The sequence below is a fragment of the Etheostoma spectabile genome, chromosome 1, assembly GCF_008692095.1.
Source record: "Etheostoma spectabile isolate EspeVRDwgs_2016 chromosome 1, UIUC_Espe_1.0, whole genome shotgun sequence".
Taxonomy (NCBI): Eukaryota; Metazoa; Chordata; class Actinopteri; order Perciformes; family Percidae; genus Etheostoma; species Etheostoma spectabile.
The window spans coordinates 4,127,310-4,152,647 of record NC_045733.1 but is presented as its reverse complement, the minus strand read 5'-3'; the positions used below and the strand labels follow the sequence as shown (position 1 = coordinate 4,152,647).

General features: G+C 39.4%; 2 protein-coding genes across 9 annotated transcripts in view; both read right to left on the bottom strand.

Annotated features, from left to right (window-relative positions):
- Positions 1–25,338, bottom strand: part of LOC116691906 (uncharacterized) — a 112,593-nt gene that overhangs the window by 45,180 nt on the left and 42,075 nt on the right. The gene's annotated exons all lie outside the window — the stretch shown is intronic.
- On the bottom strand, positions 1,251–22,565 carry ppfibp2a (PPFIA binding protein 2a). Of its 8 annotated transcripts, none has more exons than XM_032503822.1 (22): positions 22,326–22,565; positions 15,783–15,869; positions 14,638–14,751; positions 12,726–12,857; positions 10,745–11,041; positions 10,369–10,461; positions 8,978–9,089; positions 8,129–8,190; positions 7,391–7,469; positions 7,110–7,234; positions 6,956–7,023; positions 6,813–6,867; positions 6,419–6,557; positions 5,423–5,567; positions 4,826–4,954; positions 4,393–4,543; positions 4,100–4,211; positions 3,719–3,807; positions 3,434–3,556; positions 2,956–3,081; positions 2,656–2,844; positions 1,251–2,560 (listed from the first exon to the last, which is right to left on the bottom strand). In XM_032503822.1, the coding sequence occupies exons 1-22, from the start codon at positions 22,551–22,553 to the stop codon at positions 2,339–2,341; spliced, it is 2,877 nt and encodes a 958-aa protein (XP_032359713.1). In that variant the 5' UTR covers positions 22,554–22,565; the 3' UTR covers positions 1,251–2,338. The 8 variants fall into 8 exon arrangements, with proteins under 8 accessions (XP_032359713.1, XP_032360463.1, XP_032361189.1 ...); XM_032504572.1 differs by lacking the exon at positions 22,326–22,565 and adding an exon at positions 21,110–21,644; XM_032505298.1 differs by lacking the exon at positions 10,745–11,041.

Genomic DNA, 25,338 nt, shown 5'->3' with positions numbered 1-25,338 from the left:
ATGTGCATACAGTAACTCTATAACAATTGCAACACACTGGTATTAGATGAAGTGGACTAGTGGATTAGTTAAAAGCATGTAAATAGTAAGCCAGAGGCATACAGTATCCGTAGTCCACGCAATCATGTCTGCTACATTTCATTTGGACTATGAACTATGTATGTTAACAGATGCCATACCAACACATACCCTGCTTATAATGTCCTTTCAGGACTCTCCCTTCTTTCCAGTAAAAATAATAAGCCAGTCGTTGATGGGTGCAAAACAATCTAGGGATCTTTTATTTGGTTTGAGCTACTCACAAAGAGAATTATTTATTTTGAAAAACAAATATGCAATACAGTGCGACATGGCACTTATTTATAGTTGACCAATTAAACTGTAAGAATTACATCCCTAAAACTAATTTACTTTAAAATAATTTCAAATAGTCTAAGACATGGTACTTTGTACTACAGTGAGGTCTATTAAGACATAGTCAATAATAATTAGTTCAAATTAAAGCTGGATATTGTATGACATCCTTTCTATTAAATAACCTATTGTACTCAAACCATAAAACATCGTTCTGGGGTCAACAACATTCACTGGAAGACTACGTATAACTGCCTCTAGACACGTAGGCAATACTAAACTCCAGATTATGTCTTGGGGAAGTTGGCAATTCATCATATTAATTTCCTTACTAGGCTATACACAAACATTTTATAACTGCATGAAAACAAGTCAATTTTTAAATTAAAGCTCTTAAGCACAACTTTCTTCAAAATGCAACCTGGGGTCTTTTTGTGAATGTACCTGAGTCAAACCTTTGTTTCAAAGCATATTTAGGATGGAAGCCACTGTATTATCGTTGTTCGGTCAAATGGCCTTTTGATTGGGAGTGCTGACCGGAAAAACCAACAGCTACAGTGAGTTGTTAAAACCTTTCTTTTTAGTAAACTCTGTGTACGCAAACAATGCTCTCAGTGCTAGATTTCATTTGTAGAGCCCCTGGTGAGACTTGGAGCAAAGTTTAATGTTTTGTGGAGATTTCTTAGTGTTTTAAAAATAATGATTTTGATGTAATCATAGAAGTGCCCCTGGCACTCCCATTCAAAAGGCCATTTGACTGAAAAATGATAATACAGTAAATCTTAAAAGTGGCACTTCCGTCCTAATTATGCTTTTAAAGCAAAGTACATTCACAAAAAGACCCTACAGGTTGCATTTTGGCTAGAGTTACGCTGTAATGTTCACCAGCAAGAGGATCATTGATTGTTTGATTCTTTTATTTTTGTTAGCTCACCAACCAAATCAAAACTGATTTTATTTCAGTCTTGACTGCTATGGCAGCTATTAAGGCGCCTCCCCTTCAAAGAACCTGGGCTAGCACAAACCAAACCTCCTGTACAACAGTGTGGTGCCAACCATTTTATATTTCAGATTTTTGACCAGAAATGGGCAGCCTTGGATCAACTGCACATTTAAGATCCTAAGATCCATCCTCCAAAAGTAATGTGTCTCTCTAACTATAATGAAATTTATTGCACCAATGCTAAAACTTTTCTGAAATTAAAAAGTCTCAAAACGTAAACTTGAAAATTACATCTGTTACTCACATGCAGTAAGTAATGTATGTAATAATTGAGCTGACATTTGATGAAGCTGTTTAGAGAGAGAATATGCAATAAAGCACCAGATGGCAGCAAAAGCATTTGCGTTGATGGTCTCCAATATTACAACAACAAGACATGACGAGACTATGGTAACCGTTGATCCGATGCTTATTATATTACTGCATATTCATAATCAATGAAACAAGGCAACATTTAGATAGGAGAATCCTTTACAAACAAACCTGATTCAAAGGTGCAGAAGAGTAAGTGTAGTGGCAAGAAACAACATGTTTTAATTGTTCATACAGACAAGACATTCTTAAAGTAACTGGTGTCACTTATTATACTGTGCGGCCAATCCAGATATATAACAAGAAATGGTCATCACCGTTCTAACTAAATCTGCAAACATTTATACACAAAATGGTCTGTAAAATAGTAAGTAGTAGTGAAAGTAGAAGCTGTGGAATCCAAATGTAGAAGGAATGCAGAGAGCAGCTTTCATAAAACATTTAACACAATGTCACCATTCATCACCAATTTAGATGAATTTTGCATTAAGCAACATCTGGTTAAAAATACATTAACAACAATTAACATCAGCTGCTTAATACAGCATTATTGCAGCCCATTCAGCAAGTTCCTCATGGATTCATCTTGGGTGCTTTTCTGCATCAGAATTTTCACTGATTTGCAAAGTCACTTAGAGAGTGAGACGGGAGTGTGCGGTATTTTTTTAATTATTGTTTTGGGCCATTAGCCAGAGCTCTTATCCCCACCTGCTCGCGCCTCTCAGTCTGTCTGTCCATGTTGGGGCTAAGGCCCCTGAGTGCTGCAGAGGGCAAGCGAGAAACTCCATTCACTGTCAGCGCCCCACTGTCTATTGGGCAGATATAGTCTGCAGATTCATCAGGTTTCCTCTTCCTGAGGTGACTAAATTGAGTGAAACCTAGCTTCTTTGGCTGAAAACACAAACAAGTTCAATTCATTAATTAAGCATTTAGATTTGATGCTGCTTCAAATACATAGCATTGTGATTCTTAGATTGTGCTCTTACCTTTACTTTAGCAGTGGTAGTGAGGGGCACGTGGCCTGTGGCATTTCCATACTCTCGCTTCTCCTGCGTGGCCTGATGTCCCACCAGGGCAGAGAAGGCAGTGGCGAGGTGGCGACGTAGCAAAGTCTTTTGCGGAGGAATATTTAACAGCAGAGCCAAAGTCTCTGAGCTGAAGCGAGGCTCCAAGATCTAAGGAAGAGCATATTTTACAGCATGTGAAAGCAACAAATTTGAGTCTCCAGGAATGTCATGCAAGCATGTGAAAAACTTGCAGACAAGTTCGACATCTACATGACTTACAATCAGCCCACCATGAACACCACTGCCCCGTAGATTGGGGGCATACTCGGCTAAATCCACTGCTCTCAGCCACTCCATCACGCGATGGTTAGACCACTGCACCACCTCTGAGGGAGAGGGCTGTTTCTAAAGAAGATAAAAATAGAACTTATTAATCATTCATCTTACTCGTAACTGTTTTACCTATCTACAAAAAACACTGGAAGTTGGCAGAATGAAGCTTTAACAGTGCTTAGGCTTTGTAGGCAGTTATACAGTATGAAAGGAAAAATGCTCTATGTTTGAAAGCATTTGATGTCTGTCTGTTGCCATCTTGTGGGAAACTTATGTGATAGCACCTATCCACCATCTGAGAGCAGAATTCACACAAAAACTGTAGCATAACATACAATATAAAACCTACACAGTATAACTACTACATACAACACTCCCTGGCACAATCCCCAATTTCCACTTACTCCTTTCCATCTCGGCTTACCTCTTCCCCTGGCCTACGTCGAAGACAGTTGGGGTTGAACTTGTTGGCGTGAAGGACATGGATGGCACATTTAATACTAAGATGATGAAGCTGGCTGGTGACCTTTAGCGTCAAGAGGTCATTCTGAGTGAATGACAAAAGAACATCAGTGAACTTTATAGAAAAGTATAGAAATCCATACCATGTTTTAAATCATGTTTTAAGTCATGTTGATATAATTGAAATGTATTTGCAGGCCTCCACTTTAATAGAAAATGTTACAGTAGATGGATGGTTAAGTCGTACCACTGTGAGGTATTGTATCATTCGACCATCCACTCGTGCTTCATGGAAATTATCTTTATACTGAGGCAAACCAATGTCATCCAACCAACCTAAATGGGTGAAAATCAGACATTAATTCACTTCACTCACTACACTTTGGAATGCTGATTTAAGTATCCTCAGCTGTGAATACACTGTAATAACTCAGTTAAGATGCAGTTCCTGGTTTTGAATTCTGGCCATATTTGCATGTTTTCAAATATATTTACATCTCACACATGACATGTCTTTGTTTGGTTTGTAGCACGATAAGTCTCCATCTCTATTTGTAGATCTAATTCAAATGAGAATGCAGTGTGAGAAGTTCAGAATATGTAATACATTATGTAGAAAGATGCTTACGGGTGACCCAGATGTAGTCCAGCTCTGATGATTTTTCTATAACTTTAGTGGTGAATGCTTTCAGAGCAAGCTGCAGCTTCTTCCTGTGCAGTGGATTCTTCATACCCATCTCCTGAGGTCAGAAAGGAATGTTTGTCACAATAAAATCAAAGATTGAGAAATAATTGGTGGTTTAACCATACACCATGCAGTTTAATTTCATCCGATAAATCTTTTTTAATTTTCAAATGTATCCATGGATGTTTCTTTCTCCAACCTAATATCTTAATACTGTATATATCTTATGCTCTAACCTTCTCAAAGTCCTGAGGTGTTGCAGACAGCAGTATCTGTCCATTTTCAACCCACTGCCTGGTGAGATTGACATACTGGCCCAATCCATAGTCCTCCAGCCAGCCACATACTTGCTCTTTGGTCCACTGGCTGAATGGAACATTCATATCACTGAAATAAATAAAATACAATTCAGATAATTCATTTATAAATGTATTGCATGTATTTAAAATGGTGATTTTAATTGAAGGAATCACATCATACTTTTAAAACAGAGTTTGTTATTCTAAGAAAAGCCCTCAAGCCTCTTTTCATTTGGGTATTTAAGAAATGGTGGAGGTGGGAGAACCAAACCAGATTATTTTAATGCAGCAAAGTTTGCGACTTGACTGATACACAACTCTGAGTACCATACTACAAAGTCAGGTTTAGTAGAGGCACACTGAGCTTTACCGTGCAGAATCATATGATTCGGGGGTCCTGGTCAGTCTGGGTCCTGCTGTTGCACGCAGCCCACCTCTTCTAAACTGACCGGCATCGGGATCCGTTGCCTGGAGCCCTCCAGATTGGGTTCTTCGAAGTCTGTATTGGACAGGGAGGGTAAGCATGTCTGAAACTACTTTTTCATTGTTGTTACATATAAATAATAAGATGTAAGATATAGGTGATAATTGAAAATATTTTAAGCTACTGTAGACTTTTAATGCTAAAAGTCAATAGCAGTTATCAATATCACTCAACGTCGGATAATGTTGTGTAATTGTGTTTTAGTAATGATATTGTTGGTGTCGACTTGATCAGTGTGATAGTAGGCCAAGTGTAGAAGTAGAAGGATACTTTCACATATGCATAAATTGTTTCTTAATGATTTTTTCTCTTTACATAAACACATAACTCTCTTCACATAAACCTATATAGATTTAAATTTACCATAGATGTCATACACATTCTTTATTTAAGTCAATTTAATGTTTGGTTGTCCTTTTTTTGGTCTTGGTGCTCATTTGTGTTGATGCATTGTTGAGGATCAATGTATTTTCACACACTCACTTTCCCCAGAGCCTTTTAAAGCTCCTGTTATTCTTCATGTATTCTGGTGAGCCCACAGCCCGTTGGCCAGGCTGCGTGTTTGCTCCAGAATGGGGAACAGGGGAATTATCGCTTGAAGTGCTGTCGTCGACTTTCTCCAACTTTACTGTAAGAGGTTTCAAAAACACCAGTCAGTTAATACTAAATGGTATAAAAATATGGTATAAATTGTATGAATGTACTATTGAGGGCTACCTCTATGCAACATTGCATAGATGCATTTAATTAGTAGTTAAAAACAAACGGCAGTTTACCTTTAATAATTAGCAGACATAGCCTCACTGTAATCTTGCCAAATAAAACAACATTTCAAGAATGGGAACTTTGATAGTTCCCCTTTAGTTGAGGCATTGTAAAAGACACAATCTTGATGAGGATGATGACAGAGTAGAAAGCAGTGAACGCTATTTTGTCTCTTTGCGTACCAAAGAGCTAAGTAGTGCACATGTGGCAGTCTGCCTTTTCACAGTTCTCTATTCAAGAGAGGGAACACAGGTTACAGACCATTGATTTCAGCAAATAATCTGTTAATGCCCTGTGAAAATGAAAGCGTTTTAGCTACATTTTACAAGGTGTGATCTTTATGATATATGCAGTCAGTCACCACTCTACAACAGAATGCACCAGAAAGAAATCAGGGTGGGGCTCAAGTTAAAACTGGTCTGTGAAGCTGAGGAAGGGTGGAGCTGGGATGAATGTGGTCAATCAGAGCAAGAGAGAGGGTGTGTTTGGTAAAAAAGTCTATCCCATGATACATCTGCTCTGTCAGGAGCCTCTGCAATTAGATGTGATCAAAGATGTAGTGGTTGTCTGGTCAAAGGAGAGGGGTTTGTTCCAAATATGAACAAATCACATGGGAATTACTGGCCTCACGACTAGTCCACAGAAAAAGAGAGTCTGATCCTATGTCAGGGATTATTACTGCACACTTGACTGAATAAATATGTCTGGATTTACTTTGGCTGGAGTCTCCATCTTCGCTCCCATCTGGAGACCTTTGACTCTGGATTTCACTGCTGCTGTCTCTGCTCCCATTCTGCTCTGACAGAGAGGAATTCACAGGCGGTGTCTGACTTCTGGTGTCATCCAGACCACTCTGGATAAACCACACACAGATACAAATAGAAAAGACAATAACTGTAAATATCTGTACAAAACCTGATACTGTACAAATGAACAAATTCTGAGTTATTTCATGTATCAAATATGTAAGAAACAGCAACAGTAGCTTGTATACCGTAGAATAATTAAGGATCAGAATAATTCTGGTTTGGTTATATACACGAACTTAAGCTAAACTAAATGATAAGAATGATTGGTACACCAGATCTGAATGATGATTATAACATACCTTTTGTAAAGGGGCATTCGTTAGGTCATTCATACTACTTGAGAAAGGTTCTGATCTGAGAAGATAAGAACACAGTATTCTCAGTAAAAATCCAACAAAGAAATATTGGCGATTCATCCATTGACGAAAGGCTGCTTTTCTACCGGGAATCACTGTCCTTCTGGGCTGATGAAATAGATGTTTGTTGGGAGGAAGAACTGCTTGTGGAAACCTGTGATGAGTAGTAAAAAATGTTTATGCTTATGCCTAAAAAAAGAAAAGAAATTTGACCTCATAGATGAAATTGTTTGTACCCACTTCAGACTTTACATCCACTGATTTTGCACTGGCAGAGTCAGTATTCTTCATCAGTACGTGCGCCTCTTCCTCACTGCTGCTTGATGGCGTTCTACCATTTGAAAATGAACGAACAGCAGGTGGAGCTACAGTAACAAAGAGAAGAGATTTTTTTTCCTTAACTTGAGCAGTGGTGCCTGTTAAGGAGGGAAGTGTGGTGGCTTTCATTGTGCCCAGCATTGTTGCTAACATAATACTAATGCAACAAAAGAAGGATAAAGGAGTGAATTGATACTAATTACCTTGCCTTGTGGTGTGAGGGACCTCTCTGAATTGCCTGCACTGATTCAGGAGCAGTGTGAGCTCTTCGATACGTCTGTCCTGAAGAATAAACAGAGAGGAAACCTTAAGGTTAGGAAACACACATGTAAACTATCTGCTTCACTCTATTACTGACCGATACGCCACACAAACGTCCCTCTTTCACCATATGGCCTTTGCATCAAAGTAGTGGATAGGGTGGGGATTGACACAGGCCTGGCTGGAAATCTTAGTTGTGGAAAGCAGCTGCATATAGACTTTGTGTTTTGAAGTGGTGCCCATGCCTGGTTTTGTCATGGTTCTTTTAATGCAGCTCACTCCAAAATTAGGCTTGGCACATTGAGGCCTACTTAAGTGTGGCTTTGCCTGAAATGGCTCGCCTTGGGGTGGGTGTGCGTGTGGGTCTTCAGTAGTGTACCATTGCAGGCCCTCATATGTGAGTCTTTAAAGTCCAAGATTCTCTGGGAGGGAGAATACAAAAGACCCTCTGTACTAAAAATGGTTGGAGGGTGGTTCCCTTTCAGAAATGACAACATCTACAAACAGTTACCTTCTAACCTTTTAAACAGCATGATGATATCAGCTGTTTATAATGGCTAGTAAAAAAAACTTAACATTGTAGTAAACTGATGGCAACACACAAGCTGCATAATTACATTCTGTACAGCTGTGTTGACCAAAAAGAGAAAGGATAGATTTCCAGATCCCTGGCTACTTACCTTTTCATCATTAGCAGCCGCTAGTGATTTCATTCCACTCCTAAGGCTCTGCAGCTCCTGATCTATAAAGAAAAATCCAATATTGAATATTAATATGTATATGTAGCTCCTTCTATCTGTCTTTAGAAAGAAAGAATATGCAGAAATACATGCTAGCATGTTGTAGATTTATTCCACACAAAAGTGCCATTCAAACTGTGTATTTTTAGATTCACTCAAGCCTTGTTCATCTACCAATCATAGCTTTGGCCATTTCAGCTTTCACATATTTTATAAACTTCCTTTATAACTATTGGAGGCACACAGGCGGCATTGCTGGTGAGGAACAGTGATTATACTAAACAAGTACCCCAGAGATGTGTTAATCTATGACCGACGAAATGAAGAAAAAACAAGACATTATGCCCTGAGAAATTCATAAACACAATGAAAAAGCCAAAGGGAAGAGAGATTGCATCGAATAATTTTTAGAAACCAGTTGGTGATTGTAAAGCTGTCCCTCAGAGCAGAAGGAAACAAAACATAATTCAATACAGAGACATGTGTGGAGTAAGAAAATTATGAAAGATCAAAAGTAGACATGGCCCATGGGTTTAAATTCATCTTAATTAACTGTTCAGGCTTACATTTCCTGTACATCTCCTCTGAGAGAGATAGAGAGACAGAGACCTATGATGAAACAGTTTATTAAGGGCCAAGATAGACTTTTCCCCACAGCCATTACTGCAAGATAATGAATGCAAAAAGGAGTCATTAACTGTGTCACCTATCAGGCTGAGTAACTCTTTCAGAGTGAGAGGCTGTTGTTGGCAAGTTGGTCAGGGGCTTGAGGCTGGGTGCTTTGCCTACCTCTCTCCGAGCTCTCAGGGGATGGAGATGGTCTGGCCAGCAGCCGAGTGTGCAAGCTCTCGATCTGAGCGTTCTTACTGAGCAGAAGCTGCTGTAGGCTGCTGATCTCTTCCTGTGGGTGCAACACAAGCAGGAATCTTAGCAATCTTAGCAGAAAGGACATGCAGGTCTGTGCACTGTATGTGCCAACATACATCTGTTTTAACATGCACAGCTAAAATCGCTTTTTACATTCACAAAAACAAGCCATTTACATTGGTCCCTAGTGCTTGCACTTGAAACTCAAACTTAATAAGATATTGGTTGTTTATTTTTCACCACATATATCTAGAACACATACAACAAAGCACAGACATGGTTCTTATTTAAATTTGAAAGAATCAAATATTCTGCCATTCCTGTCTGGAGTTTGTTTGTTTTGATATACATTGCAGAGTATAAGGAAAAAACAGATGGCAATAAAGTTAAGTTCAGTCAGATCTATTTAGCAGTGCTTTCTGTCTATATAAGTTGTTTAGAGGACAGTTGAAGGTAGAAAATAGTACTTTTTGCCTCATGTACTCCCTGTAATTTTCAAAACACTCCTCCCTGGTGGTTTGTTTAAAAAGGTAGAGTAAGTTACATAAACTCACACATAAAAACGTGTTTATATAACTCAATATCAGCCATATCAACATAGGTAGCCAATTTCTTGAAGGTGCATTAACCATAGCTCCACACACACCTAAACATTTTGTGAAATGTAACATATGCTTTTGCATTTTGCTAATCTGGATAAACACCCAGATAGAGAGATGCCAATAGGATATTTGATGAACTTCTAAAAATGACAAAAATAAAGAACTGCAGATGGTAATATACAGTACTCACATGACCACCATGTAACTCTAATGCCAATCTAAGTCTAATCTGTTGTGACTAAAGGTTGACCAGGCAACATTTATATGAATGAAGTAGTAAAATTAAATTGCTGTTTTAGTGTGCAGGCACAAAATGTACATTTAATACACAGACAAAGACCGATATTGTAGGCTACTAGAAAGAAGACAGCAAGATATGAATTTATCAAAAGGTTAGAGCAAGTAAAACTGCTCAAGTAAGCTTAAGAAGTTGAATGCTACGGGATCATGCCAAGGTATACAACTGGGGCATAAAAAATGACTAAGCCATCATTAAATCTATTTCTACAGGACTTTAAAATGGAAGGTGAAATAGTTCTCAGACTTCTTAAGAAAACAGGTGTTCGTGCAAAACAGAATGACTCACTGAAATGGCTGGAACATCGGATTGGACATCATTTAGGAAAGTTGAGTGGACAGTTAGCAGTGGAATCTGGGCACTGATGGTGTATTACAAAGTCTAGACACCGTAAAAGAAGAACTTTCTTTTACCTTTGTTGCTTTGAGTTTCTTCTCATAATGTAACTTCTGATCCTCCAGGTGCTCCACTTTGTCCTTAAGAATCCTGAGCTCTTTAAGTAAGCCCTAAAACAGAAGACATGAGAACGTTTAGCTAGCTTAAAATATGCAGATATTGTTAGTAAATTTTATCAAAGATTACATGAAATGCATTTATTAGTTGGGCCCCACACTGACACATAGCTGATAAATGTGATTGTTATTTTCAAATAGATCAAGCAAGTTGCACATTGACATTTAGTGCTGCTGAGGATATTTAGTGAGTGATTGTTTTATTGCATCTACACACACTAAAGTGGGACAACCCATGCTGTACACAACGTGCGTCATGCAGACAGGCTGTGCCTACACTTTCTTCTCCACAGTAGTATTGCTGCTCATCATCTGAGCTACCCTCTCCCAGGTTGTGTGCGTTCCCATCAGGCCCTTCTGAAGCCTCTTCTAGTTTGTGCATCAGCCCTGGGTTTCTGTCACAGGACGGCCCGATGTTTGAGCCGTCACCCTCGGTGGACTCAGTGGGGCACGAAACTGTAGAGCTGCTGTCAGTCGGGATCTCCAAAGCCTTTTTCTCTTGGATCTTGCTATTGATCTCCTTCTGAAACCTACACATCTGCTCCTGCAGTTCACTAATAAAATTCACTACAGTCTAACAGATGCAGTGGGGGGGAAATAGTTGAGAGAAATGTTTAGAAAGAGAAGGGGAAATAATATAGAGTATAAATCCTGAGAAAGTGTAAATTTGGTCTTTAGCCCAAATACACCAATATGCTAGTGAGCCTGTATTACAAACACAAATCCTTGGTTTGTCTTCTATAGACACACAGGGCCAGTCTCATCTGGTTAAACACATGTTTTGTATTTGTTCATGAACCTGAACCCTTGATTTGGCCATCATTTTTAAACAATTAATTAACATTATGCTGTGCCATATTTCTAAGTTCAAACAAATCCAGTTTAGGTAGTTTGCATTGATAAATTGCAAGAGGGGTGAGTAGGTTTGCCATCTTTCAGCGGTGATTGGTGCCCATATTCCTTCAGAAAGAGTGTAAACAGCAGCCAAGCTATGCCCGGACTGTGGACAGAGGAAGTCTCACTTGGGGTCCAGTACAGCGGATATGACAGATGATATGGAGTGCCTGCGTGGCTAAATTTAACTGTGAGCTTACTGGCTCCACAGAAAGAAGGCTTCCACATGTTTAGTGTTTGTGTGTGTGTGTGTGTGTGTGTGTGTGTGTGTGTGTGGACATGTTTGTGTAGTAGAGGCAGCACGTGGGAGGCCAGTAAAGTGTTCAAAGCAGATTTTTCCCCCCATTCTACTTAATTCCCAGCAGCTGCTGTAGGGAAAGTTGTGTTTCTGCACATGATGAAAGCAGGATTAAGAAGTGGTGAAACACTGCTGTCTACTGAAACACACGCACAGTACACCATTACTTTTTGCTTAGAAATACGAAGCAAATCAAAACAACCAAGCATATTTAAATAAATCCTTTCTGCATGTTCTTTATACTGTAAATGTGAAATGTTTTTGGGAACATGCCTCCAGTTAGAAAGCAGGTCTTTTTTTCAGAATGGCTAAGTCAACCTGTACCCACCACCAAGAACAAAATTCTCTGGGCTTAAGCCTACACACACTTATATTTGGCCCACCATCCATCATGCCAGCTCTGCTATGCGGGAACTCTTTTAACCTGAGTACATAAAGACTCTTTGACCAGCGGTATTTTGATGGTAACTACATACATTATAATATCCTGTCTGGTGGTAGCGCTGATTTCTCTGCTTCCCCTTTTCCCAAATTCATATGGTCACTGAATGCCCAGGATGCTTGCTGGTAACCTAACACATCTGTCTTAAGCAAATACATGATTCAGTTTAAACTGACAAAAAATATAAACCCCTTGGAGACTTTTTTCCTGTGGACTTTGCCCTGGAAGAACAGAGCCAGGGTTTGGGTGAATGTTCCCCTCCGACCGTCCAGAAAGTGTTTATGATCTTCCATAAAATCCGCAGCTGACTTCAAGGTTAGATCCATCAGAACACAAGGCAGATTTGTGTGTGTACCCTCTTCATTCCTGGCAGAATTAGGTTTGCATTTCCAAGGACTGAAGTAAAACAGAGGTTCCTGAGGAACTAAAAAATGCTACTAATTTAAAAAAACTAAGTAAATGAAGTCCAGTACAACTCAACATGGCAACATTGTTTTGTTGGATACATATTGGCTTTAAATAAGTTCTTGCAAACAACGCAACCATACTTACAGATTGTACTACATATTAAAAAATAAAATACCACAAGGAAGTATGCATATTTGGCTCTGTGAGAAGCGCTACCTCTGCTTTGTGCTGCCTTTCAGCTCCATGGCTCTGTTTTCCCTCCATGTCTGCCAGCTTTAGTTTCAGGTAGGACACCTCCCCCATAAGATTCAACTTCTGTTTCTCCAGTGACGCCCTATGCAGGAGTTCCTGTCATTAACAACATACAGCATACAAACATACATAAATACATAATCCCTTCAATGATACACAACACTCAATACTCACTGAACAAAGGCAACATTAAGTATGAGGCAGAGCAAGCTTGCTGTTCTGACAGTCCCTTCAGACAAACTTACTGGTTTAGATGCCGTTGAGTGGCTAAATATACACAACCCATGACCACTATTTATAATGCCTATTTCACAGCTCACCCAAAGTCCACAGCAGAGGGAGAGAGAGAGAGAGAGAGAGAGAGAGAGAAATATACCAAAAGCATGCAAAACATTAATAGAAAGAAAATTAAAATAACTTTGACAGGTGCATTTTCCTGTCACTGTGAACCGCTGCCAATCAAACCTGATGTGAGGAAGACTGTGGGTCTGCTATACAGTTCTGTGACTATCTGTCCTGAGCGGCTGTTAGCTTTGAAAGTTAGGCTATGCAGGATGATGTATTACTAATTTGGTAGATGTCAAGCAGGTGCTAAATCACTTAAAGTCCAGAAATGAGCATCGGAGGCAGGAAAACAGTATGTATGGATACATCCATTTAAAACTCTGGCTTTGGAAAATATCTGGGCTTCTTCTAGAGCACACACATGGAAAATATTAGATCTTTGTCACCAGGAAGAGATTTACAGCTCAGGTCCAAAGCCTCATAATGACCATGTCTCCAAGAAACCAGCCCTGGCTGCCCTTTAATACACTGCACTCATACAAGTACAGCGCCGTAGAAGTACACACTGAGCATTAAGTTCACAACTCATCAGATAGTTCAAAAAACACATTCCTGGCACTCATGCTATCAGTCAGAATAGGGTGAAACAGTCTACTTTGAATGGAAATTTCACAAAAGCAGCATTACAGGATTGATTCTGTGTAATACCTGGTTCATCTTCCTCCAGTGTCTGCCTGCAGCAAAGGAGGAGTTAGTATATTTCCCTCATGGATACAATGGTTTCAAGATTCTAGTAGTTTTTAGTAGATTACAGTTAAATACATCCAATCCATTTAGTGTCCTTCGTAGTGTTTAGCAGAGTCTCTGTTGTAGATTAGAAGTCAAAAGCAAACAACTGAAAGTTGCACACACTTCTAGCTCTTAAAGGAGCACCTCCCCTATTCTTTCTCCCTCCCATCTCTCCACCTTTTCCAGCTGTTCCTCCATTACTAATTTTTCTCTCTCTCCTTTCCTGTGTGTCTCTCTCTGTCTCTCTCTCTGTATTTTTCTCTGTCTCTCTCTCTCTCTGTGTCTCTCTCTCTCTCTGTCTTTCTCTCTCTCTGTCTTTGTGTGTGGTGTGTGTGTGTGTGTGTGTGTGTGTGTGTGTGTGTGTGGGTGTGTGTGTGTGTGTGTGTGTGTGTGTGTGTGTGTGTGTGTGTGTGTGCGTGTGTGCGTGTGTGTGCCGTAATCACCTGCTCAGACAGAGCAGTCTGGCCCCATATGAACCAGAAAACAACACAGTGCCATGGAATGAGTCTGAGCGTCCTAAATATGTTAGTTGTCAAGGTACTCTGCCGGCAGAAAGACTGGAATCTTAGCAAGGTATTTATTCCCAGGAAGCAGAACTCATTCCGAGTTACATTCTACAGCTTAAGAGAAAAGATCGGATCTGCAGAAGACTCATATTTTAAAGCCCTGTCAAATCTCATAAATGGTATAAAACAATATTGATATAAAAACCCTGGATGTCTCCAAACGAAATCCGTCAATTTGGTATGGAGTAAGTCCAATGTAAGATTTTTTTTTCATACACGGTCTTAAAGCTGTGTACCTGCTGCAGCATCTCCTCGGTGGAGTTGAGTTTGTGCTGATGCTCCACCAGAGAACTCTGTAGATTGCTGATCTTGGCCCCCTGAGCTTCCACCTGGTCTGTCAGCACACTTACCTGTGTGAATATGTGTGTGGACAGAAAAATAGATAGTTAGATAAGAGTCACTTTCTCCGCATCAAAACTTCACAATAAAGCTGTTTTGCCATAATTTAGTTTTACATTTGTTATTGCATAATTGCAGCGTAGACAGAGCAAAATTTAAACTTTAGGCCTATGATTCTCTCTTATACTACAGAGATTATCACAGTACACATTAATACCAGCTTTTTTTATTGCATTGCTACCCTCAATATTGGTTGAAATTTCTACACCTGTGCCAGATCAAACAATGCAAATATTTCCTTTGAGAAGAAATGAATGATCCTTTGTGCTCACTAGATGCTTGCGACACTCCAGTGGCTCCAGTAATCTTAGGAGAATGCAGTTTAACTATAAATCTGCAGAGAAACTATAAAGCCACATAATAGCTAATCACATGTGAAAAAGGCCGGTTGATTAGCCAAGTGGAGCGGATTTTCTAAAGGAATGTTTTAATGTGGAGCCTGAAAAAAACAAACAGGGCACCTGCTCTCACACACACCTACACGCTACAGCACATGGTGGTGCTAGCCTCAACCTGTCTGAGATAAGCACTTGTTCAGCAGTCTTCATAACTACACACACCTACACACATGCATATGCAGACAAGGACATCACACAAAACAAGATATTCTAGTGCTGTAACAGCACCAAACCCAGCTTTTAAACTGTTGCTTCACCCATCCAAAAGGAAAACAAAACAATTAGGCAACATTTACAACACAACACTCTAAGCTACCGTTGCCCCTCCTTTGCTTGTCTTTCTCCACTAGCGCTGTTACGTGATATGGGCACTGTTTAGAATCAGTTCCTGCTCACAGCGTGGTGTCACAGTTCCTCATTTCTTTGAGCAGGTTTATAGCCAATGAAATTGATTCACCTTTATAAACAAATGTCTGGGCATGCTTTAGTTTAAAACCTATTTAAAGGGCATGTAGATCTTGGACAAAAGAGAAAGATAGAGATCACATTATTTTGAATTTTATGTTAGGAGTGACAAATCTCACCTGCAGAATAAGTGACTCTTTGTCTCCCTCCAGACGTGATAACCGCTCCTGGTAGGACTCACTATTGCCAGATGAATGGGGATTTACCTTCAGAATAAAGGTCAGCTGTTAAGTTCAGTAGATACACTCTTAATACAGAACAGTTGCCCTGTTGGTTTTCTTTAATACGGTTGCACACTCAGAACAAACACATAGATGCGTGTACACCCACAAGTCTCAAACATTGTTGTGTCAGTGGATCATGTGGGTGGGCTTACGGTTCCGTAACACGGGGGAATGGGATGGTTGGGTTCAGGAAAAGATTGTGGGTGGGCTTACAGTTCCATCACACACAGGAATAATTGGACAGTTAAGGACATGCACCCCGCTCTTCTGGGTGAAAGTCCTGTGTTTGACCCATCAACCAACCTGACCAACTACCCTATGTGGAATTTCCCCCTTACATACTACTCGCCATAAAGGAGATGCAACCAAGTGAATGTCATATGACAGTAAAGGTCTCCTTTACCATCATATAACAACGACAAAGGCACCTGACGAAACGTCCTTATTTTACGCCTTCTGAGTGAGAACGAGTTGGGAAAAGGTTTGTAGGTGAAAGTTTACTGAAGCATTGTGTACAACATGTAATACCGGCTGATGAGTAGAAATTTAAAATGTAGGCTGAGCTCCGGGCTGCCTGTGCAGTCAGGGATATTTCAGAGCCATCCGTGTGCAAGGGAAGCAAAGTGCAACCACAATTACGGAAACATTATGTAGATCAAAGTCCATCATCCTGAGCCAACAAGTGGTTTACAATCATTTTAAAATACAGTTACGCCTTTAATATACTGTTTGAGTCAGACCTTTAAACACTGAATACATGTGTTTTAGCAGAATAATATTTGAATGTGCAGTATGCCTACTTTAAGTGTTATTACAGATATTATTTTATGTAACTTTTGGTGATCAATAGCATTTGCGTCCTACACAGTCGCTCCGCTGCATAGTCACTTTTCTTAAATTCAGTTCAGTATTTGGAAAGAATAGTCCAGGGCTTAATTTAAGTGGATTGGGGCCAGCCTCCGTAGTTCTTGCCTGTATTGTATTTAGGGGCTAAGCAGAAAGAGCTGCATGGACCCTACTCTACTTGTCATTATAATATTTAGGGAGTGAGCAGCGAAGCTGCATGGACCCTATTCACATATAGCATTTGCATCCACCATTTGGTTCAGGATTTGCATCCCGCACTTAATATATAGCATTAGGGCCCGAGCGCCCACAGCAAAGGCCCTGTTGAAAGGGAAGGAATTCTCCCTTTCCTATCATTTCCTTTCCTTTCCTTTCTTCCGGCAACTGAATCGCCTTGTTGAGGGGCTTAACATACTCAAAAACTCACCAAATTTGGCGATCACAAGTTTGGTGAAAATTTACATATTTCAAGGGTTTTGGGAATAGGCGCACAAAAATGGCTCGCTAGCGCCCTGAAACAAAACTTACAAAATTGAGCCTCTGATGAACAAAAGTTGGTACATATATGTAGCATGTCAAGACATACAAAAAATGTCATTGCCGCCACACCCTAAACCCAAAAGGAAGTCCCACATGTTGTTCTTTAACAAACTCCTCCCAGAGATTTCATCCAATTAACTTCAAATTTGGGCTTGAAACTTTTCATGATTCACAAGACTCCAACCCTGAGGACATTTACTGGCAAAAATGTACTCAAAGTCATAGTGCCCCCTGGTGCCAGCAGGAAGTATGCCCAAAACAATACTTTTTATTTATTTATTTTATTTATTTATTAATTCAGGACAATGCACATTGATGAACCTGCACAACAGTACACGTAAATGTGCCAGATTGTAGCCCAAGGGCTAATTTCCATCTGCAGTCCAATAGGCAGGTTAGAGTTACAGTAAAAAGATATAGGATAGTAGCATTTAGTATATAAAATCAAGAAGAAACAAATAGAAAAAAGAGGAGAAAACCAAAAAACAAAACAAAAACAGGACAATTCATTAGAAAAAAACAAAACAAACACAAGTTAGCGGTGGATACATGTTTGGTTAGCTCTAAGCCACAGCTTCACCTGGCTCTTTAAGGAGGCCAGAGTAGGACACTCCCTTATAGTTGGAGGAAGTGTGTTCCATAATGCACTGCCTTTAATAGAGAGTGCATTATGACTGAATGAGGTTTTTCTAAAAGGAACCTCACAGTCTCCGTTTACAACAGCTCTTGTGATCCGAGTGTGTCTAAATTTAATTAACTCCAGCAATGGAGGTGGTGCCAGGCCATGAAGTACTTTATAAATTAAGCATAGTGAAGAAAATTTACAATAACTATCAAAACTCAGTAAGTTATATTTCTCTAAGATATTGCAATGATGATAAGAGAAAGGTTTTTTATCCAGAGTCTTAAGTGCCTTTTTGTACAGGAGCTCAACTGGTTTTAGGGTAGTGGTACCCGACAGAGACCAGCTAATGATGCAATAGTTCACATGTGAAAGTATCATTGAATACAGAAACATCAGAGCAGCTGAGTCTGATAGAGATCCTCTGATTTGCACGTGCTATACTTTAACATCATCCAATTTACATGGAACTTATAATGTGTGGCCTAGATGTGATAGTAAGCCGCCTCCTATACTTGCACTACGCCCACTCACTCAGGCCATGGCCTTTCATACCATTTGATGTAGAGTCTTGTGTGAGGTGTTATTGAACTCAACAGAGTTTTCATTGGTCATGGTTTGGCCCCTCACTATGCTTTATCCATACCCACTTTTACAGCTAATGAACTGTATGATGTAGAGTCTTGTGTAAGGTGTGTTGAATTGGTGATGATTTGCAGTGTCTGAGTGCTGCGCAAATACATGGTCGCAAGGAGCAGCGTCCACCAGTAACCCCGTCGCGCACAGAGGAGCGAGGGCCTGTCCAACGCTGCTTGCAGCTTCAATTATTATTATTCTTCTTCCTAAGAAATCCATGTTCCCATGCACGAAAACTCCCCAAACTTTGCACATAACCAGTCCTATGCCAAAATAGTCCTGATGGTGGCGCTACAACAGTCATTTAAAATTCTGAACGTTAAAAATTCATAACAAATCTGTAGTACATGCTACAACAAAGCAACCTATGCCAAACTGTGGCCCGAGCAGAGCAGAAACTCTACAGAAAGTCCATCACTCTACTTTTTGCAAAAACTGTACAACTTCTTAAACCTAACACCTTCCACATGTTTGTTTCAATTGACACTAAATGTGGGCTACGTCATCTCCAGACTGTTATCGACAAAAATAGTATTCAGAGTTCCGATTCATCACAAATTGAGCCCACAGAGCTTTGAAACATTTTGTTGCACACAGTAGTATAAACAAAACCTGCAATTTCTTCCAGATTAAATGTTTGAGGTTTATGGAAAAAATGGTGTCCTAATCTACGCATTGCAGTCAATGCAAAATGATGCATCTTTAAACATCAGTTTGATTTGAGATTTATTGATCTTTGTGAAAATAAATCACACACATCTGTTGTCCTAACCAAGGACACACATTCTCAGAATTTTCTAATGAGAAAACATTTTTTTACAGCAGTTTAAAATTCTGCATTTTCTTGCAGTTCTGTGCCTTGTCTACTAGGTGTTGCAATGCCACTTCTGACATCACCCAGATAAAAGCTCCCTGAGATCAGGGCCTGCCTCAGCCTTAAAGGTTCTAAGTTCAAGCACCTGGTATTGCAAGATGATCATACACATATCTAATCAGGCATTGCGCTGTGGACAACCGCCCTGCAAATTTCTTTTATGAGTGTCTGCATTAACACACCAGATTATGAGTAACAATCAGTCCAGTTCCAGTTTAGGAAAGTCAAGTTATTGAGTCTACCCAGGCTGACTCAATACAATATAGCCCAAATAGCTTGAGGAGTCATTGCTTAGATAACAGATCACTGAGATCTATGTTTGCCTTTGGACCTGAAGAATGCGAGTTCAACGGTCACAATGACACATCTTATAGAAAATCAGCCATGGTTCTTTGAACATCTTCCCTGTGAGTTTAAAATCCTTGGCACCGAGCATTGCTGCGGAGCGGCTATCGTTTTGAAATTGTTTTCAATTCAACTTTAAAAAAGAATCCAATCCTAGATCCTCCTCCTAACTACAGACATATATCAAAACTCCCTTTTATTTCCAAAAACTCTAGGTAACGCAAGTGCTTTGCAACTTGGACAATAATACTTTACTAAACAATTACTAATACAGTAATGTAATTAATATCCAGTCAGGTTTACCTGAGGTTTGATGAGCAGCACTGATCTTCAAGAGTTATACTGACACACCATAATTTTTTATTTTTTATTTAACCTTTATTTAACCAGGAAGTCCCTTGAGATTGAAATCTCTTTTTCAAGGGAGACCTGGCCAAGATGGCACACCAGATTACAATACAAACAAAAATAATAACAACAACAACAATAATAATGCTAATAATAATGCTAATAATAATAATAATAATAATAATAATAATAATAATAACAATTTTCCCTCATAATCATTTTTATACTTTAATTTCCATGATTCTTATATAGCACCTTGTATATTGAATTGAAAAGTGTTTTATAAATACATTATATTTACTATTCTTACTTTTTTGTTATTTCAAAAGATTCCAAATAACGTCATGCAGATACGTCATATCTCTGGTGTAGAGAAAAATCAACTATTTTGCCGATGTAGATTATTAAGTATAAATAGCACGTCCTCCATATATCATGAACCCGAGGCTCAAAATTTAACATAATATTTATTGACAAGTGCATGTATGAAAAAACTTGCTCCATGGATTTAACATTCAGTAAGTATTATAATCTAATGGAGGCAGGGAGAAGGACTAATACCTTCTTAATGGTAGCAAGATGTTATGTGCCGTCCAAAGATCTCCGCTGACATGCATATCCATTTATCTTTCACCTCGAACACTTCAAGCTTGTGACCAGTTTGGCGTACTTGTTGTGCATTCATCAATTCACCTTTGTGGTGATCTATTTATTATCTACCCTAAAACAAGATGTCTGGCATTTCTGCAATCACATAGTAGCCAGTATTGGTATTGTTTACTTTGACAGTCCACAAGGAGCTTGTATATCTGAGAGCATGTGTTGCATTTTTTGCAGCACCCCACTCTAACTCCCAATGAAAACGCTTTACAACACTTGCTCCCAAATTTTCTTCATATAAACCATACACGCAACATTGCAAGAGCAAAATAAACAAGCAAGATCCTTTGAGCGACTTTTGGTGCCAAATGAAAGCACAAAGAGCAGACATGCAAGTGGAGAATGTCTTACCTTCCTAAGCCAGGCAAAATGTCTGTAGAAGTCAATTTCATACTCCATTCTGCATGCCCATTGTACTGGAGGTCTGACTCTTAATGTTAGATACTAAGATAATTATGTCAGTGCTGTGAAGCTGAAAGGAGGATGAACAGAACCAAAATCCACACTAAAACAAAACAATGGTGATACACTCAATCTCTTTAAATCCAACTCTCCTCTCACAGACCCTCCATTACTGCAGTCGTAGAGAGAGCAGAGAAGACCTTGGTCCGTGTGGTTTGAAGTCTGGGCAGCCTGAGACTTTTAAAGCTGAGGCGAATAACTCAAACTATGCCAGTTGGCTGTACTCCCTTTCTTTCTTCTCTTCTCTTTTTTCACTGTATTACTCCCCCTTTTGCTTTTCCTGCTTTCCCTCTCAAGCACACTTAAAATGCTTCAGCAATTCAGCTGCAAGTCATGATATCTCATCTTCTTCTGTCCTCCCTTTCTTTTTCCCGTACCTTTTTCTTTCTGTCTCTAGCCCAGTCTGTCTCTTTCTGCGGGACCTCTTGGTCAAGATAATTTTGCGGGGCTTCCTAAAGGGGCACAGGGGAGAGGAAACCTTCTGCAGCACATGCTTGTCAGATGTGGTGCAGAGCAAGACGTCAGTAAAGACGACACATAAGGGGAGGAGGAGGCAGTGCAGGAGACGGAAGGGGAACCGGAGTGTAAAGTTGACAATATTAAACTTTAAGTAAAGTAGAATAGGGAAAATACAGGTGGTGGCTAACATGGACCGGACAAAGAAATACTTGGAGAAAAAGGAGTACAGGAGTAATGCGGAGGCACAACAATGAAGTAGGTAAGGGAGTGAAAAGGGGGAGCAACTGCTTGTACTTTAAACAGGAGCTCTGGATCTCATTACCAGAGCAGTTTGCAATAGATCCAGCTTCCAGCTCACTACTTCTTAGCAGACAGGAAAAAGCCCTCCAGACTTAGACGGCCAGATCAAAGACCACCAAATCACATAACTAATAAAACCCAGCGTCTCATAGACCAGTAGAATGTATAGAATGCATGGTAAATGCCTTTGCACAATTCTAACATAACCCTTTCTCATAAATTGGATTTTGGATATTTTAGATTGGGTATTGTTTTTGCATACTAGTTGTTATATAATACAGTTCTTGTCTGTCATCCATCCCTGTTTGAGTTGGTAGGGCCTACATGTAAGTGACACAGCACTCACCTCATCTCTCTTCAGCCATTTTAATATTACATCTGCAGTATTAGTGGAGAAATCTTTCCCAAGAGAGTCCTGTTCTTCATCACTCCCTTGCTTCTCCAGCACTTCCCTGAGGGCCTCAGTCAATTGGAGAGTCTTGAGGGCGGCAAGGGTCAACTGTGGGGTACCCTCTGAGGCCTGGGAATCCTGGCCACCGGACCGCATAAGAGCACTGAAAAGCCCTTCACCCATTTTACCTAGAGGAAAGAATAACAGGAAATCAACTACAGCATCTTAATTTCTTGGGCATCAGAGTAAACAACTGTTCAAGAAGTGACTGGCAGGCTGCAGAACAATAACAACAGTTCCTGAAATGGTCTCTTGAGGGTGCTATTGTGCTCCAGTGCAGCTCCAGTGGATGTAAAGCCACATGTGTAAATAGCATCAAATGGCTGTACACTGTGGGATCCAAAATCCACAAATTAAAGGCTTAACTGATACCGTAATCATCATGTCTAAGTTGTAAAAAGTACATATCATTATGCCATCCAAAGTTGAATTAAAGGTACAGTAATGCAGTCAAGACACAATTTGGACATGTGTATTGTTTTGTAACGTATTTTATTATTAATGACAGTGTGTGATTACTAGTTGTCATCTGTGGTGTAAGGGTTAGAGTGATAAGAGTGTGGTATTGGTTGGACCGTCACCTCTATTAATAGAACATTGTCTTCTGACCTTGTGCAAAAACCCCAACAGACTGCTGAGGGTTGTGGCAAACATCTCTGACTAAAATGTATCACCCCTGCTAGAAAATGCAGAAAAGGTAGACGCTGCAAATTAACTCTGAGTTCATGCAATTAGTGCACAGTGAGGTTTAGAAGCTCAAGCAGAAGCAATAAAAGTACAAAAGCGTTTGCCTGATTGAAGAATATTGAGAAGAAAGATTACAGAAAGGTACTCATCTAATCAAAAACCTGCTTATTTCTTTTTCAATAAAACCTCTCAACATGGCTAAAAACAGATCTCTCATCCTCAACACATGTTTTACTGTTTTCCTTTCAACCTCTTGTCTGTAAATTATCCGGCGCAATTTAAAAACACTTTTTTTCTATGTACTACATGTGTATGTGAAAATCACATGGATAGCACAGGTTTCATGGAGGCCTGCATTCATAAACTGGGCCGTCTATTGAAAGCCTGATTAGGAAACAGAAATTCTTACCAGCAATAATGTCATCCATTTGCTCCAGGGCAGCCTCCAACATGTGGCTGGCATTTGACGCCATGGCAACAAACTTCTTCGTCTTATGAAGCAACACCAGTAGATCCTCATTCAATGGTACAAGACAGTGAGAGTTCTTCAACAGAAAGACGGAGTGTCGAAGACTACTCCCTTTTTTGTTGCACTTAGATCCTTTTTACACCAAACAGCTGTCCTGACATTTGAGTGACTTCCAAGTAAATAACCTCCTGAAAGTGGCTTTTGGGTCCCCTTTCATTTTGTGGCAGGAGCAAGGCATGCTCATTGTCAGTGCTGTTACCCACATGAGGCCAAAGCTTGTATTTAGAATAGTTTGTTTCTTTGTTTCTATAAGTAGTAATTGTTAGTCTGTATATATTTTCACTCCACACTATACATACGTGAATGAATTTTGACTAGTTTTACTAAAACAAAGTGGAAGAAGTTACGATACCCATATATTTAGCGCAAAACCAACAGTTTTGGTCAAAATTGGTGTAGGTGGAGCCACAGAAGTCACAGCAGCGCATTGGACCATAGTAACCCCATTTTGATTGACATTAATGACAGAGGAGACACTTCATAATGATAAGCAAAGCACAATGAAGCTAGAAAAAGCAGCATCTGACTGAGAAGTCACACCCATAAGAGCTTGGTTTTTTTTTTTTTATTGATTTGATATTAGAGTCAGTGGTTTGACTTGCATAAGATAAAAAAAAAACAGTTTTGACACAGAATTCACTTAGGATATGCTCCTTTGCTGTAATGTCTTACTACCGTCTATAGGTAAACTTCAACAGTCTAAACTCTAAAAGTACTAAAACATGTTGTTTTTTTGGGGGTCTGAGTTAAAATAAAGAGAATTAAGCAAAATTGTTAAAGTCACTATGAATCATAATAAAAAAATACAGCTCATTAATTTGTTTGTTTCATTTTGAGTCTTTAAAAAATGAATCAATCATTTAATATATAGCATATCTTCTGGAGGGTTACTGTACAACTGCAGTCAACCTTGTTGACTGGTTTAACTGGTTACGCAGGTTGATTGCCTTCTATTTATTACCTTATCTTTGAAATTATGTGTCAGGTCATAAACTGTGCTGTTATACACAGTATGACCAACAGGGTGCATCACTACTCAAGAAAAAATAACATCTTCATACAGCGATCCCTCTATAGTGAGCTTACTTTTTTTTTTTTAACTATGCTGCTAAGGACATATACTGTACGTTTCCAGCAAGCATCTAAATGTAGATTAGGGTACAGCACATATTTAAAATGGGGAGAAAATGCTTATAGAAAGCCTGGCTGCTGTTCATTTTCTATTTTCTCATGATATTGAATAGGAGTTTTCTCTTAATGTCAGATCTTTGTTGAAATTGTGCATGCATTTAAATAAAGAACACACAATATATTTCTAAACATACTAAGTATGCATAACATTCATTTAGCAGATGTTTTATTATTCACATAAAATATCAATCTGTCCAGCCATTTCTTGGCTAAGCACCAGGTGAGAGTGCACACACTAAACTGTTAAATTATTTTTCACACTGCTGGGCAACTTACTCTTTGAACTGACAGAGACCATACAGATATGAAATGCCAGGAGGTCAGAGTCCTGCCATCACTATCCTAACACAAAGGACAAGATCAAAAATTATATATCGTCAAATATTGTTAAGTCATTCAACATTTTATCTATATTTGCAGTGTTAGAGGTGGATTATGCTAGGGTTACGTTTACACTATTTTTGCTATTCAGACTTTTTTGGTAATTACTAGAGCTTGAGT

Excerpts from the sequence above, each read along its gene's own strand:
- ppfibp2a (XM_032503822.1), bottom strand. The coding sequence starts at position 22,553 with ATGGGTGAAGGGCTTTTCAGTGCTCTTATGCGGTCCGGTGGCCAGGAT. Across the intron at positions 11,042-12,725 it reads AAAGGCAGCACAAAGCAGAG|ACTGTAGTGAATTTTATTAG; the intron begins GTAGCGCTTCTC and ends TGCATCTGTTAG. Across the intron at positions 4,544-4,825 it reads GAATCATATGATTCTGCACG|TGATATGAATGTTCCATTCA; the intron begins GTAAAGCTCAGT and ends TATTTATTTCAG.